We start from the raw sequence: 16,167 nt of genomic DNA, 5'->3' as shown, positions 1-16,167 counted from the left end.
TGATATCAACAATTTATCGATATGACCTCCTTTTTTTTTTTTTTTTGCCCCGACACCGTAGGGAGGGATCAACGTTGTCTCGCTAAAACCAGTCCACTCACTGGTGGGCAGCCATATCACAGGAAATGGTGTGCGTTTGTGTGTGTGTGCGTGTGTGTGTGTCATGATCAAATGGCTCCCCCCAGGCTACACTGAAAGGTCAGGGATCCATGCAGGAAATTAGTGTCTGTGGAGGCACAGACAACACACACACACACACACACACAAAGGCACAGAGAGAGAAGGGCGAACAGCACAAACCATTCTTGAGGAAGCTAAACATGTCTTTCATTAAATTCTGCTAACGTCCCCGCTGTGCTCCCTTGATGACTCCTCCCGCTCTCATCAGCCATCTTTCCTAGGCACTGAGCTAACTTAACCTCCCGGTGCTATCGACGAGCACCTCACTTTTAAAATTGTATTTATTTATATATATTTTTTTTTTGCATTAGCACTGACACTAAAGACAAATGAGTCTGCATTTCCCCACCCACCCACTCTCCCCTTCACTCTGCCCAAATCTTCCACTAAGCAGCCCCCTGACACTACAGATCAGACAGCTGAATCAAATGTGTGTCATCGGTCATCATTAGAGCAGGAGAGCAGGAGAGCAGTGGCTGGCCGCGCCGCGACGAGGCCGGGGTGTTTAAAGGGACCGTTCAACCCAAAGTTCCTGCGATTTGGATACGTCTGCTTCTCTCAAATGTAATGAAACTAGATGGTTCTTTGTATCGGCAGTGGGAAGGAAGCGTGCATCTAGTCACCGAGAGGCTGAATGTAATCGTCAAGGGCGTAATGTTAGCTCGCTTGGTTAGCTTCGTTACCAGGCGGTTTTCTGTAAAGAGACATTGCTGTTGTTCAAATGTGTTTATTTATTTTGCCACTTTGAGCACCACAAGCCAAGTGTATAGGTACATGTCGGGGGGTAAACAGCCCAGGTGTGCAACGTTTACATATGCATAAACGAAGGCAGATCAGAGTGGTCGTTGGTTAAGATTCTTAGTCATCGTCGTGCATGCGGCTAGCTTGTTTTCCTCTTCGTCTGGCTATTCTAAATATGTCAGCTGTCTCCTAGAGGTCCTAAGGTCATTTTAACCCCTGCGCTGACCTAGTAACCCCCCCCCCGGGTCCAGGGCATCATTGAGCTCTTTAACAGACTCGTGACAGGATAATGGCACGCCTGCTGCAGTGTCTCATCCACACCCTCGCAAAATACCTCCACTTACATCCACAATAATATGCTTTCAACTCAAAACCTGACATCGGTACGTCGGGCTAATTTATGAAGGGAACTGTTGTCATTATGGGGTTCCATGTACAGTAGAGGAATGCACGTCGGCCTGCCTAGGCTTGAAGGCGGTGGTAAATTACAAGCGAGTTTAACTATTAGCTCTAACTCACGTTTGACGAGCACGTAAAGTGACAAACCTAAACGGGTGTCTGGGTTTTAAGAGGAGCGTTCTGGTGGGGAAGGCACGACATTTAGTGTTGCTGAACACGATGGAGTCACGCACACACCCTGCACCAGCGACCTCTCCCCCACTTCCGTCATGCTCCCGCTCTGAAGCCGAGAAGATCAAACCCCTCGTAATCTATTCCCCTGTGATTGACTATTGTGTCGTCCACAGAGAGAGGGAGAGGAGGGGAACGGGAGAACATGAGTCGAGAGAGGCAGTTTAACATGACAAAGCCCGTCCCTGGTGATCCTCTCTTCTCCTCCCCAGATCCTCATGAGCCTCTTCTCTTTCTCCCGTCCCTCTTGATCCCTTGTTCTCCCCTTTTTGCTTTCCACCTCCTCCCAGCCCCTCCAAGTCCACTTCAGCCCTCTAATGCAAATAGCCCTTTGCTCCCCTCCATATTTATGACCTGCTTCCTCCTCTGTTAAATATGCGCTTAAGAACGGAGGGCCTCGAATGCTGCCAGTCACATTGGATTAGCGGGTATCAATGGTCAGATAACCTCTCTGTTAGAGTGAGTGAAGAGCAAACACTCGAGCATAAGCATTCGTGAAGGGCTGTTGGCCTTCAAACACTATGTGTGGCACTCAGCTCAATAAAGATGAATAGATCCCTGGTTAATGTGTATGGATGTAATTTCAGCCCAGGCGGACAGAATCATGGGGGTATGAAATGCATTTTCCAGTATTTCTCCACCTGTGATTGTTTTTTAAATGCTGAGGGGCAGAAATGTGTTCATGATTTCCCCACTAATTCAAATCATCCGTCCTAAATCTTTCTGCTGCGATGCTCGTAAAGGACGTAACTTTTCGCTCCGCTATCACTGTCGTATCTTCTCACAACCACTGTTGTATCTGTTCCATTCCCTTTTTAGGATTACTCCAAGGTCGCGAGGATATTTTCGCGCGCCTCACCCGTAGACTTCTTATTACCAGTCGCTTGTTATGTCATTGACCTTGGTTTCTTTTTACAGGAATAGAGGGAATTGAAGCTTATTTGGCTGTTTCACTCATTCTAAGTGGCTGTGAAAAAAGAGCATCAGCCAGAAGACAATGTAAACCATAAAGGCTTTTTTTGTTGGACCACGCAGTGGGTTTTAGGATTGGGTAGGGACCAGGGTTAGTATTGCTTTGGCACCCTCCCGGTTCCTAGTATGTATGAGTGTAGTTTGTTAACACAGAAGGAAAAAAGCGCACACACTCACGCACGATTCTATAATTAACCGGCGCAGGTACTCTGTTAAAGAGAGGCTTAATGTTTCATGAAGCTGTTTTCACAGTCAGAGCGGTTACATTAAAGAGAGGTTTGTAACCGGCTGTGGTTTCACTCGTGTGTGTGTGTGTGTGTGTGTGTGTGTGTGTGATCCAGTGATGACCTTGATCTCAAATCATGTGTCAAAAGGTTTCACAGCTGTAAGTCACTCCAGGGAGGGTGCATTAATTCACTTCAGCCCAGTTTCCACTGTAGGGACCGGGATCTAGATTACGTTCCAGGGACCCCCGAAAAGTCCTGGCTTGGCAGGCTGGTCGAGTACTCGCAGCATTTTATTTCAGTTATTGTTGTTTAAAGGTGCAGTACATGAGAATTGGCAAACTGTTGAATTCATTCTTCCAACAAATAGGGGCAGCATATCACCAGAGTGACTGCTAACTGTCGCTAACCATATTCTGTTTATTTACAGGACTGTCGCTACGGTTAGCTTGTTAGCCTTGTTAGCACAGTTAGCCGTGGAGTTAACCAGACTACCTATGGACTGTGGGCCACTAGCGCGAGAGCTTTGGACCGCCAAGAAAAAGGGGTGTTCCTACCCGGGACTAGCTAGTGAGCATGCTAACTTCAGCAGATATTTCTACCACGCTGTACATAGAAATCTTTGACATTTGACGTTTTAGTTAGTTTACAGGTCGTACATATTGCATCTAAGGAATCTACATCCCCAAACCAGCTTGTTTTGTAATTGATTGTGCTTTGACGCATCAGCCTGGAATTAACCGTGTTGACTAGCCATACAGAAAAATGATGTGCACCATCAGCTGTTTCCTCATACGGCAGGAGACTAATTTACCTCCTCTGTGTGACAATGGAAACGCAGACCACAACATTTTAGTTTAGCTTTATCTTTTTAGTTCCCTGAAAAGTAGTTTGTTAGACCAAAAGTTCCAGATACTTTGGATGAAAATCTTTTGAAAGAGTTTACAAAGGGAGGTTACACCGCAGTTACACCTTCTCCTGTTCTCGCTGTGAAGACTGTGTCTAGGAGCAAACATGCCAGGCGGTGTGCACAGCTTTTATTTTGGGGCCTGCCTTTGAAATGTTTGTCTTGCGTGTCACACTCCTCCCCCGGTCCTGTCGCTCAGCTCGGCTCCTCTTTCTCCTCAGATGCTCTCTCCTCCTCTCTATCTTTATCCGTTTCTCTCGCAGCCCGTCTCTTCCTGCTCTCTGCTGTCCTGCTCTGCCTCCGTTTCTTAATGTGGGTCAGAGATGTCGCTCAGCTGATAGTGTGCAGCAGCTGTATGCGTGTGATCAGCTAGTAAAAATTAATGTCCATTGGCAGCCTTGTTGTGGGCAAACACTGCCAGCTTTTGTCGTGGATCAGCCACGGAAAAGGCTTGCTAATCATAGGGCTTCTTCTCTCATTGAGTTAAATTCCCTGTCTGTAGCTCATTCACGAAGCTTTGGGGCTCCTACTAATGCACTAAAAATCACATACATTGACAGCACAGCCTGCCAGACCCTCTTGAGAGACCTGCCATGTACCAAATGTACATTGAGAATCCCCTCTTACTTTGGATATCATGTGTTTGAGTGCTCATACCCACACCCTAGTGTGACGTGTTACAGGCTGCTGAAACACACCGCCGTGCCTGTCCACATCCTGGCATCCTCTGGCCGACACGGGCTGCCTTTTGCCCCCTTGTGCCCACCACCATGTCCCACACCATCAGCTCATGCCAAATATCTCCAGTCACCCTGGGGCAAGTGCCAACTCACATAGTCCCGCTGTCAGTCAGCAGGCATAGGCAGCTGCTGGGTAGAGTTACACCATGTTACTCAGGGTTGCGAGGGAGCACTGTTGCCAGGGAACTTGTGGTTCTCTCCAGCAACGTAGCTGCCTTCGGCTGTTTTTTTAAAATTTTTCTTTCGTCAATAAGATCTATGAACACTGGAGTGCTCATCGGATGTATGAAATGTATTTGATTTATAGCATTTGTGCCATAAATCAGCGCTTAAAACTTTGGAAAATGCTTGGTTTTAACCGTTCAGTTTTGAAGCTTATGCTTGAATTTGAACCTAATCCTCGAACTATGCTTGATTTTCAACTTAGTCTGCTGTTTCATGTGCATCAAAAATCTGAGATGAGATGACAACAATCATTTGTTTGTCCGGCATCAGAATTCATGATCACACTCACTGACTGCTGTGGGCAGAACAACAGTTTATGTGTGACCACAAATGCTTCATGAGTCTTGAAAATGTTGGTTAAGATACCTTGAAAGGTCTTGCAGTACATACCGACAAAGTAAAACAGAATAAAGCTGTGTTGTATTTTTATCATGAAGATTTTTTAGCATGAAGATCAGTCAATGAAGATTTATCTCTTCTGACTGAAGTTCTTCCCAAAAACTACATAGTGCACCATGTCCCGTGAATTCTGTTCTTCATAATTACATCACTATCAGCTGTACTTAAGCCAGCATGTGACTTCAGCAGCATAAAGCAGTCAGCGTGCTTATCATGGAGTTGCTGCTCCGAGTCGAGCCCCAGTAGACCTCACCTTTGCCATCTGCTGGCTCCGCTCGCCACCCCTCCCCCCCCTCCTGCTCCAGTTTGTCCACACATGTTCTCAGTTCCGTCTCCATTTGCTGGGTTAGCAGTGATAGGAAAACCTGGTGTGTTGTTATTTCAGAGGCCTGGCAGCATGGAGAGGGAAGTTATCTTGGGCCCCTGGAGAAGGGCTTGGGAACATGGTGGGGGCCGCTGCGCTGATAAAAACCAGACGTGGCCTAGACAAGAACACGCTGAGGGTTCACACGCACAGGCTCTCGTGCACACACGTCACGCAACATGCTCAAATATGCATACAGGCAGATGCACATTTAGGTCGCCGTGTTTCCTAAAAGCAGTCAACGGTTGAAGGAGAAGCAAACATGCCATGGGTTACACACAGCCCGGTGTTTTCCCACTTCTGTCTCACCATTTCCTTGTGCTGAGGAGGGATCGTCATAACAGGCAAGCCAGACTACTTACTCTGCACTGCCTTGCCCTTTCGGCCTCTGCTCGGACCCTCATCTATCATTCATCCATGTGTTTTTCCTGCTGTAGACTGGTGAGTTACTTGGCTTCAATTTGGAGCCATCACTATTTGGTCAGCCATAGTATACTGAGCAGTCCTGTTAGGAACTCAAACTGTCAGAACAATTTCTGCTCTGTTTGCAAAATGTGTACATCTGCAATGGTTGCAAAACGGCAGGCTGTCATTTCTCTGAAATGTAGACCACAACATACCCTCTTAAGTGGAAGTGATGTGTTATTCACTGTAGAAAATCAAAATCAGAATTAGAGTAAGCTCTCAGTTTTATCTGTGACCTTCCTTCTTTTACACTAAGCGTGTCATATTGTCAGACGCATGAAGTAAGAAATATATTACGATAAACAATACATCATACCAGGTCGCGATTTTTCCTAAAATCCTGCGAGTATGTTCCCATTATTGTAGAAAGCTTGGAGACTCATTATTAGTGACAGCACAGCTGTATCTCCATGCATTCTTCCTCTCTGTCCCCCTCCTTCTCCTTCTCCCTCTCTTTCCCCCTCTCTCTAATACAGAAGGTAGACTGCAAGCTAGACATGCAGCAGCTTAGGTGGAGCACAGCAAGGCAGGGGGATCCTCAGTAATCCTCCTTACTCGCCCTCATTGAGACTCGCACACACATTCATATGTATGGTGTTGAACATACATTATATGAGTGGGTGTGAGCGCTGACAGATGGCCTACTGGCACAACAAACTGCATAATCACGATCCATTGTGATTTGTTGTTGATCTTCAGGTGGAAGATAAGCCAGATACTGACATTGCTGTGTCTGATACTGGATACTCTGAAGACCTTGTGCCAGCTGTGGCAGACATCATAGTGTATATGAGAACATTTTACAAACAGCTTTCAGTTTCTAGAGCACCTACGCAAGTCGATTGAGAGCAAAAGCACTTAGTATTGTATTAATTCTACGATGCCTATTTACACCAGGCGAAGGGACTAACTAGCCGTTCAGCTAACCGTGGTATTTAAATTGGTTTAATTGTTGATTAAATTACACCTACTCTTTTTCAAACACAAAGAATTAAAGGTGCAATATGTAAGAATTCCCCTCCCACAGAATTCAAACAAGAATGGGGAAGCATATCAACAAAGGAATCGCTAACTGCTGTTGCTACTGTTAACAAGTTAGCTCAGTTAGCCATGCAGTTATCCTGCTTTCTCAGTCAGGCATGAGTCAGCTCCAACCTACTGAGGCCTTAACTATACAATAGAACTATCATCTCTCTTGAGGCACAAAGTGGTAGGATGGGCCTAGGCTAGCTGGTTAGCATGCTAACATCACTAGATATCTCTACAACACAACACACAGACATCTTTGACATAATGTCAACACTGTAATTTATTCGTTCAGTCACAGTCTGTTCATCATTTTAGTCAATTTTTGCATGTTTTAAACAAAATTCCCACCGTGACAGTTATCCTGATATTTTTCAGTGAATATGCAAATACTGATGCAAAAATTACCATTCTGTCCGTTTTGCAATTGCGGTGTCACTCAAAATAATCACAACAGTTTCTCCATATCTTTGCAGCTACTTTATTGTGATAACTGATAAGCGTGTTTTTCTTGGTTTAGCCAGCTTAATTTCAGTGCGTTGTCTGATATGTGTGTGTGTAAATCTGAATTTGTGACATTAGTCGAAATTCAGTGCTTCAGTCTAAAACCCACCTGCCCTCGGATGGAAGGATATCGAAACGTAAAAAAAGAGCACTTCTTGTGACTTGCTGCGTGCTATCTGATGCAGGTTATGGAGAGAAATGGGACGATGAGAGTGCCAGGATGGAAAGTGGCGGGAGACGGGGTTGGAAAGGCTGGATTTAGTTACGGTGAATATGGAAGGTGTGAGGCTCGCTGTCTGCTCTCCTGCCCCATGTTAACCTCCACAAGCGCTCCTTCCTCTATGTGTGTGTGTGCGTGTGTTTTCACTTATGCTTGTCTGCCCCACCGCCAGATTCCTCCCCCTCTCCCATCCAATAACTGTTCACACTCCATGTTTGAACACAAACACACCCCACTGTCGCTCTCTTTACAGCTGTCAGTCTGTGCGCCTGCAAGCATGTGATTGTGCGCGCACACACACACACACTTTCACGCCCTTAGCTCATATTCAGATGCGTGGCTTTTGCTGTCAGTAATCAGTGTGAAAGCGGCGAACGGAGCCCCCATCCATTTTAAGCAGAAAGCTGTTCTGACGCTCAGTTAGAGAATGGCAGGATTTCCCTGTAAGCAAGGAAACAGTCCCATTTCCCCCTTCAGTAATTGAAGAGTGCTGACAAAGCATTCCTGTGTGTGTGTGTGTGTGTGTGTGTGTGTGTGTGTGTGTGTTTATCGTTTTCCCTGCTGCTTACCCAACATTCCTGACATGGAAACCAGAAATAACAACTGAATATTTAGCAAAAGTCAAGCGCCATGCATGAGTGATGCCAGTCTGTTTCGCTGCACTTAAAAGCTCTTAAGTTGCTGCCAGTCGTTTTTATGGACATGCATGATACATTGGCCTACCACTAGCAGGGCTCTGCGAGGCGGTCTCTAACTCTCTATCCCCGAGGCTGTTCCATTGGCCGTCCCACTTCATTATTTTAAGCAGACTTCAAAGCGGGCCTTAATGCAGCAGCCTGTGGCACGGTGGTCTGTCTGGTGTCTCCTCTCCGGCACACTCACTGCATGGAAAGACAAATGGACCTCTATATGTTCCTCCATGTATCTTACACATGGGGAACATGTGTGTGTGTGTGTGTCCAAATAACCTAATAGAAGGCAGGGGGACACAATGGTCCATGATGGAGTAGGATTCAACAAAGTGGAAGACCCTGTCAAAGCCCTCCCTCTCCTCCTTTCGCCTTCATTTTCTCCGCTTCTCCTCCACCACAGTCCAGCCAGCCGGCCAAGCAGCCAGCCTGCTAATGCAGTTAGCTTCCCCCTAATGATGGTGAAATCTCATTAATATGCTTCACAGCTGGGCCCAGTAACCAGTGGGGATGAAGGTAATCAAATCTCAGAGGACTAACCTAGAGCTGAACCTCGAGAACTGCTCTGCCGCACTGGGCCGAGACAAGACGAGTCTGGAGGCTTGATAATAGCCGCCGGTGGGCTTGTGTGTCTCTGTGAGAGCGTCTGTGGTCGCGATGCCTTTGAAGTGCTGATGTTAGCCAGGCCATCTTATGTCAGTATTACTGCTCAGGCCAGTTCATCATCGGAATAGATTTCATTTCAGTCTTGTGCATATTTGTCCATTTAAGTCTCGGCATGCGGTAATTGCTTACGGAGGATGTGGCTGCGAGGGCGCGGCTCCTCTCTAAGTGCACTTGTGGCTCATGATGTATGCAAAGTGAATCTGAAGAGCGACATTACAGACCACTCACACTTGAACTTAATTAAATCACCGGTGCTTTGGCTCCGAGTTCGAGAACACCACGCTACATTAAGCTATTAAGATATCTGGGTCCTGCACACGTGCACCCTTACAGTGCACGCACACACGAGAGGCATGAGGAGATGATACTAGTGTGTGAATGTGAATATCAAAGGATCTAAGTAGATTTAATCGAGGGGCTTTGACATTTAGAAATGGGGCTGCAACTATTTGCATTGTCGATGAAGTGACGTCTTCAAGTTGCTTCTTTGGTCCAAACAACAGCCCATGATTCCAGAAATCTTCATTAGCAATGATTAATGAAGAAATTAAACGGAAATCTTTACATTGAAGAAGACGGAACCAGCTATTTTTTTTATCTTGTTTTGCTTTAAAAAGATGACTATCGTTTTAATCAGTTAATAACTGGTAAAAGAGTCGCAGTATTGGCTTATCACAGATGTATAGATATCGGCCTACATGTGGTTCAATATGCGCTGACATGATAACATTTATTTTTATGATTATAATGAAGAAAAATATGATTGGGGTAATTGATTGACTTGAGTTTCCCCGCTCTGTGTGCTCACATCGCTAGCATAGGGGCCTTGGACCACAAGGTCTAGCTGGTTAGCGTGCTAACTGCAGGTTGATTCCAAATTGGCCATCAGAAAGGGTCATTTTAATACATGCAGTCCTTTTAAATGTAGCTATAGCCTGTGGTCAGATGTTAGACAGACACAACTGTCTCTAAATGGACTTTTGCTGTTTGGACGCGGTGCAGTGTCAGGGTTGTTTTGGCTGGTTGCACCTGACGGCCTGTGCTGTTTATTCTTAGTCTGGTCCGACAACATGCCGGGCTTTAGCCTTGAATCCAGCCCTCTGTCTGCCTCAAAACAATTCAGTGACCGTACAGTGTGTCTGGTTTGTGTTTCACCTCCTCAACCAAAGTACAATAGATTCCCTATCAGTTACTCCTTACTGTGTTCCTGTGCCTGAGCAAAGCGAGGCGTTATTGTCTCCTCGCTCCAGCCCTCTCTTGGCTTAAGGAATGATATTCTAGCTGGAGCTCCAGTATTAGTTACCGTGGTGACTTTGCAGGCTCTGGAGGGGCTCTGGCCTGGAAACCTTGCCAGACTCACAAGTTTCCAGTGTTAACATGTTGCAGGGATATCGAGGGGAAGCTCTCCAGGCGAGTGTGAGTCAGTTCTTCCAGTGTATGATATATGCGGAGCACACAATAGGCAGGCTTGTATGATGCTCAGTGTTGATCAGAGCTTGGATGCAGACCGGTGTTGAATAATGCCTGGGTGAGGGCTGCTGAAGGCCTAAGTAGCTCCGTCCTCTCTGCCTCTCTGTCCACAGGCCTGCCATTGTTTTTGCTCCATGCCTCGGCTTGACAAGGCTCCAGAAGCCAGCCATTGTATTTAATTACAGTCGCCAGCCCCCTTACAGACTCTTGTCCTTGTGTCCCAGATTTCCATGGGTGCTCTCATTAAGACTCTGTGTATGTGTGTGTGTGTGTGTGTGTTTTTGTGTGTGTGTGTGTCCAAACGATGAGGCTTTTTTTTTTTTTTAATGGCTCCAGGAAAGCCCTCAGCCTGTGTCAACATGGGCATGGATGCAATTTTTATGTTCATGCGTGTGGGTGGGTGACACATCTGTTTGTCTGTGCGTTTCTAATGAAGGCAGCTTTAATGTGGATGAATGGCTCTGTGGTCGCACTAATAATGCAGCGCCGTAATCAGTCCGCATCAAGAGAGGCAGAAAAGTGTGAACGGCTTTTTTTTTCTCTTTTCTTTTCTCTTTTGCTAATGAGAAAATATGCCATGTTATGTAAGGGCCGCTCTATTTAAGTTTAATTTGTTTGACATGCGTGTGGTGACTGCATTGCCCAGTGGCATGGGCAGAGTTGGCCCGTGATGACACCAATAAAATAGCAACAAGAAGGGCACTCTCTCACTGTGTGAATGAATTGTTTTCCTCCTCAACCTCATAAATAGTCCTTCTACTGCTGTTTGCATAACTTGCGGGGAAAACGGTATAATTTAGGGCTGCAATTAACAGTGATTCGTATTGTCAATAAATCTGCCAATTCATTTCCGGATTAATGTAGAAAAATGATTAAAAAATGCTCATTCAAAATCTTCAAATTGCTTTTTTTCGGACAAACAACAGGGGAGCTTATCACCAGATATGTGTGCTAACTATTCTTTTTACACATCCATGAGCTGTAGCCAGTGTTTGTGTTTGCACCGTTAGCACAGGATCTTTGGACAGCTGAGAGACGGAGGTTTTCAGGCCCAGGGCTGGCTGGTTAGCATGCAAACATCAGCACTGTTGTTTCTTCACATTCAGTTGATAATTTTTTAATGTTTTTAACCAGAATTCTTAAACATTGCACCTTTTTAGAAGCTGGAAACAGTAAATACTTTACAATATTTTGTTTGAAAAAATTCTAAATCATCAAAATGCGTGATTGCGGTGATTAATTTTTGTTGATCAACAAAACTTATCATGAACCAACTGCTCTAGTTTGATTCATGATAATCGGCATCAGAATTGCCTTGAGCGTTAGCATTCGCTTGGATCTGTCGCTCCTTTCCTGTAATCCCTGCGGAAATCAATAGCTTGCACTTGAGCTTCGCACAAGTTCTGAATTTTTCTCGATACTTTTTTCTCAATACGGTGTGTAGATGAGTCTGAGTGGTCGAGGGAGGAACGCAAGTAAAGTAATACAGTCTAGCTTTCACTCCCTGCGTGTTAACTGTTTTTATCACTTCATCTGTTTCGTGTTTCTTCCCTTGTTTATTGCTCAAACACATCACAGTTCTCTGTCTCTCTGTGCCAGCTTCCCTCCTCCACCCTTCGTCATCTTAAAAGTTTCTCTCTTTCCAGTTCCCCCTGCATTTGTAAATACATCTAACTAAAGAATGTTCTGTTCAAACAGCGAAAAAAAAACAAAAAACTTCCAGAACACATTTTTCATTTATTTTAAAAGCTTAAAAGGCTGTCGCTGGTGTGAAAGTGGGATATGACATCTGGGCGTCCATAAATGAAATGTCTTAATATCCCGAGCCCCGATTGGGTGTCGCTGTTAGGTGTCAGGCAATGTGAGCTTTATTGCTGTTTAGCTTAACTGTCCCTGTCACCTGAAACCCTCTTGGATATGCTGTTCGAGATAACATGCAGGCTTTGCGGAGGCTAGGTTTTGGTGTACGGTGCTTGTGTCTGTTATCTTTTCCAGGAACATATCTAGGCATCAGGTTGGTTTATTTTGGTTGGTCTGAATGTAATCTTCCCCTTCCACCACCTGCTGTGTGCACACGGAGATCGGAGCACGCAGACGCTGTAGAAGGACGGCAGAGGGAGAACAACTTCATCCTTACTTTGTGTTTCCCAGCGAGCAGCGTGATTAGAGTTGCGTGTCAGTGTTTGTCTGCTTCGGGTGGAGTGTGTGTTCCCAGGTGCACTACGGGCCTGCTGAACTAGCCCACTCCGTTAAATATAGATGGCTTCTTTACACTCGAGCACTGAGCTGCAGGTATCTCCTGAGCTGCTTGTCAACCACCCCCATCCCTCGTCTGTTGAGCTGATGGTGCTGGGAGGGTGGAGCAACGGTGTGGAAAACATGTAGACACGAAATATTTCACAGTATACTTGTATTGAATAAGATTTAGATCAATACGTTTTTAATTTTTAACAAGTTGCTAATTTTATTGAGGGTGCCACACTTAAAAATTTGACCAACAATGCCAGGGTGGTCCCGACTAGCTGCATGGCTAACTCGGCTAACTCAGCTTACAATAGCTACAGTCATGGATGAATGAACAGCAGCAGCAGTTAGCAGTTGCCCTGGTGATATGCCGCCCATATTTGATGGTAGTATGAATCCAACAGCTGGCAAATTCTTACATATTTTTTTAAATGAAAAAGAAACAAACAATGTCAAGACTTAGGCTGCTTATTGGCACCTGTATTGAAAAATATAAACTAAAGACTAGTTAAAGTTATAAACACGCGTGCTGGCTCAGAATGGTCCGATTAGCTATCAGGGATAGTGCACATCATTTCATCAGCCGTAGTTCACAGGGTGCAGGCCTGTGCTGCGAGTGTGTGTTCTTACATTTGATTAAAGAGCCAGGTTTTGTAACACACAGGATATTGAGGTCAAAGTCCAATACATATTACATGAACACAACAGCAGGGTACTTCCCTACAAGCCCAGACATCTTTGTTTACAAGCAGCAAAAAAAAAAAAAAAAAAAGAAATACAGGAGCCCACAGAGCGCTCAAATGTTGTTTGGTTTGTCATGTTATTGGATGAACGCAGAGTTTGCTTGTCCGATGGGTTTACATATTCGTTTGTCTTTCATTTTATTTCTCTTTTCTTTTTTTTATCCTTTCTTTTTTTCTGTTATTATTCGTAGTCATTGGTCTTTATCATTGTGTTTAGTCATAGTCACTGTTTGTAGCGGTTGCTTGTCTGTCTGTTTTAGTTCCTGTATTACGTGTGTTTCCTTAAAAGCCTAACCAGGGACGAGGACTACAAATTGGTTGTGGCTACATGAATTGTCCCTGTTGAATAGGCTAATGACATAAAAAAATATATATATTGAATAAGAGGAAATACGAGTTTAACTGAATTTGGTTGGCAGGGTAAACAAGTTACAAAGGCCTGTCCTTCTCGGTCAGAGGCGGAGAGAATTATGCCTATTATTATATATACCTTGTTCCCAATATCCATTGCTTTTTATTGGTACAGTTGGTGCTTTATTCGTATTTTTAAGCATTCATCCTCCATAAGACTGTGCAATTGGGAATAAACAAACAAACAAAAAACAATAAAAAAAGCACAACTCCATGCCTTGTATCAAAGGAGAAAACCTGTCTTTGAACGCTGCTAGCAAAGCAGCCTCGTGCTGTAAAACACACACGCACAAGCCATAATTTCAGCAGTAAATAAGAATGCTCTGCAGAGGCTGGTTTCACTGCTGCTTTGATGATCCACGTGTGTGTGTGTGTGCATGTGTGTGTGTGTGTGTGCGCGCGTGTGAAAGAGAGGGAGAGAAAAAAGTGTTTGTGCTCTGAAGGTATTTTGAGGTGTCTTTCCTGTGGCGGATCTGAAAACGCCACAAATCAAGAAGTTGTCCTTGCATTTGCGGTTTTATTTGTTCTTCAAACACGGCAGTAAGTTCCCCCTTCTGGTGATTTGTATTGGATCTTGTCAGCAGTGTATCTGTCTGGGCCGAGGGGTTGTTCGAGATCCGCGTGCGAGTGTGCACGTGAGGATTTGTGTTTATCCTGCTGATATCGATCAATCCATCTGTTAGCGCTCACTCACCCCTTCTTGTTGCTCTCTCTCCTCTCCGCAGCGATAGAGACCCAGAGTACCAGCTCAGAGGAGATAGTGCCAAGCCCACCCTCGCCTCCCCCGCCGCCCCGCGTCTACAAGCCCTGCTTTGTGTGCCAGGACAAGTCCTCAGGGTACCACTATGGTGTCAGCGCCTGCGAGGGCTGCAAGGTGAGACTCCTGGCCTTCCTCTGAATCTGCCGAGCAAGCAAGACGTTGGTCAATCTTGTAACCTTCATGTGAATTTGACAAGAAAAAAAAAAGCACACACACACGCACACAAAGATCTTCACAACCTGAACTGAGTTGATCAAATGATAAGGCACGTCATTTCAAATATTTCACATCCTTTTGGTGTTTTTCCAGTGTTGAGCGCTAGAGGCTGAGGTTGGAAACAAGTCAAAAGTGGCTGCTTTTTCATGGGGAATCATTTACCGACATTATCAGTCGTCTTATTGAGCCGGACGAGTTGCAACCGCCTCCCTCAGCATCTAAACGCCATATCTGCACATTGTAAAGATAACATGGAGATGCCTCTTATCACGTACAGTATGTGAAACTTTGTCATCTGTCAAGTGTAGCTGCTGCTCCTATCAGCTGTGACAACGTGCCCGCATCGGCCGTCGGTTATCAATACAGCCGTGTTGCATAGGTGCTGAAGAGGCCTCACAACCCCCACCTGCTCTGTTATCAGCTGATAGTTGGTGTGTGCATGTATATATGTGTGAGCACACGAGCAAGCTTTTTTTTTTTTTTCTTTTCAAGGCAATCATGCATTCTCAGGTTTACCAAAAATGGGAGCCTCCCTGCAATGTTTCCTCGTGACAGCAGCCCTTTGTCTAGCAGGAGGAGGCAGGGAGCGGTCTGATGAAGGCAGGCAGGGTGGTGCTGCCGTTGACAGGTGCCTGCTAGATCCCTCTGACTTATTGACGGTTCAGCCAATAGCTTGTGTGTTTCCATATGTGGGGGGAGAGAGGAGAAGGAGGGAGACAGTAGCAGTCAGAAAAAAAGAGAGTGTAAGGAAGTGGAGAAACACGGGGGGGGGATTGTAGAAATGCAGACAAAATGAGACAAAGATGGGGGAGACTGCAGGGAGCGAGAGAGCAGCTAGAGACAGAGGAGTGGGGATGGTCGGAGGGGCCGCAGATTAGGGGGATGGGGGGGCCACAGCTGAACTCACTGACACCAGGAGAAAGATGGTCAGTGCATCAGAGGCATCAGAGGCATCAGAGCCCAGGAGGCGAGGGGAGGGGGGGGCTGGCTGAAGAATGCACAGGAACGCTAGGAGTCTGGCACAAACACATAACCCTGTGAGTGCTCCATGAAACTTAACCTAGTCCCTAAATCCCACTTATAAAAAGTTAACAAAGTGAGTAAAGGCTGACCCCTTTGCTGTTTTATAGGGGTAACCAGGCTGCCGCTGACTACGCTGCTCCACGGGTCCTGCGAATGAAATATCTCCATACTGAGTCTTGTTTTTCATTCTTTCAAATGAATTCATCATATATACTACTGTTTTATTTAATAACCTAATCAAATAAATTCAAATACTGAAATGTCGAGGTTATTGTAGATGCATATTTTTGACTATCAAGACTGAACAATGCAGAACTGAAAACGATCAGCAGAATAAAACCAGACAAA

General features: G+C 45.3%; 1 protein-coding gene across 4 annotated transcripts in view; it reads left to right on the top strand.

The window, feature by feature from the left end:
* raraa (retinoic acid receptor, alpha a) overlaps positions 1 to 16,167 on the top strand; it is a 149,044-nt gene that overhangs the window by 117,904 nt on the left and 14,973 nt on the right. For all 4 annotated transcript variants that reach the window (XM_030400692.1, XM_030400690.1, XM_030400689.1 and 1 more), the window contains one exon: positions 14,546 to 14,694. In XM_030400692.1, coding sequence (XP_030256552.1) covers positions 14,546 to 14,694 — 149 coding nt within the window. The remainder of the gene's footprint in view (positions 1 to 14,545; positions 14,695 to 16,167) is intronic.

The sequence above is a fragment of the Sparus aurata genome, chromosome 20 (genome assembly GCF_900880675.1).
Source record: "Sparus aurata chromosome 20, fSpaAur1.1, whole genome shotgun sequence".
In the NCBI taxonomy this organism is placed as follows: Eukaryota; Metazoa; Chordata; class Actinopteri; order Spariformes; family Sparidae; genus Sparus; species Sparus aurata.
This window is presented reverse-complemented; position numbering and strand designations above follow the sequence as displayed.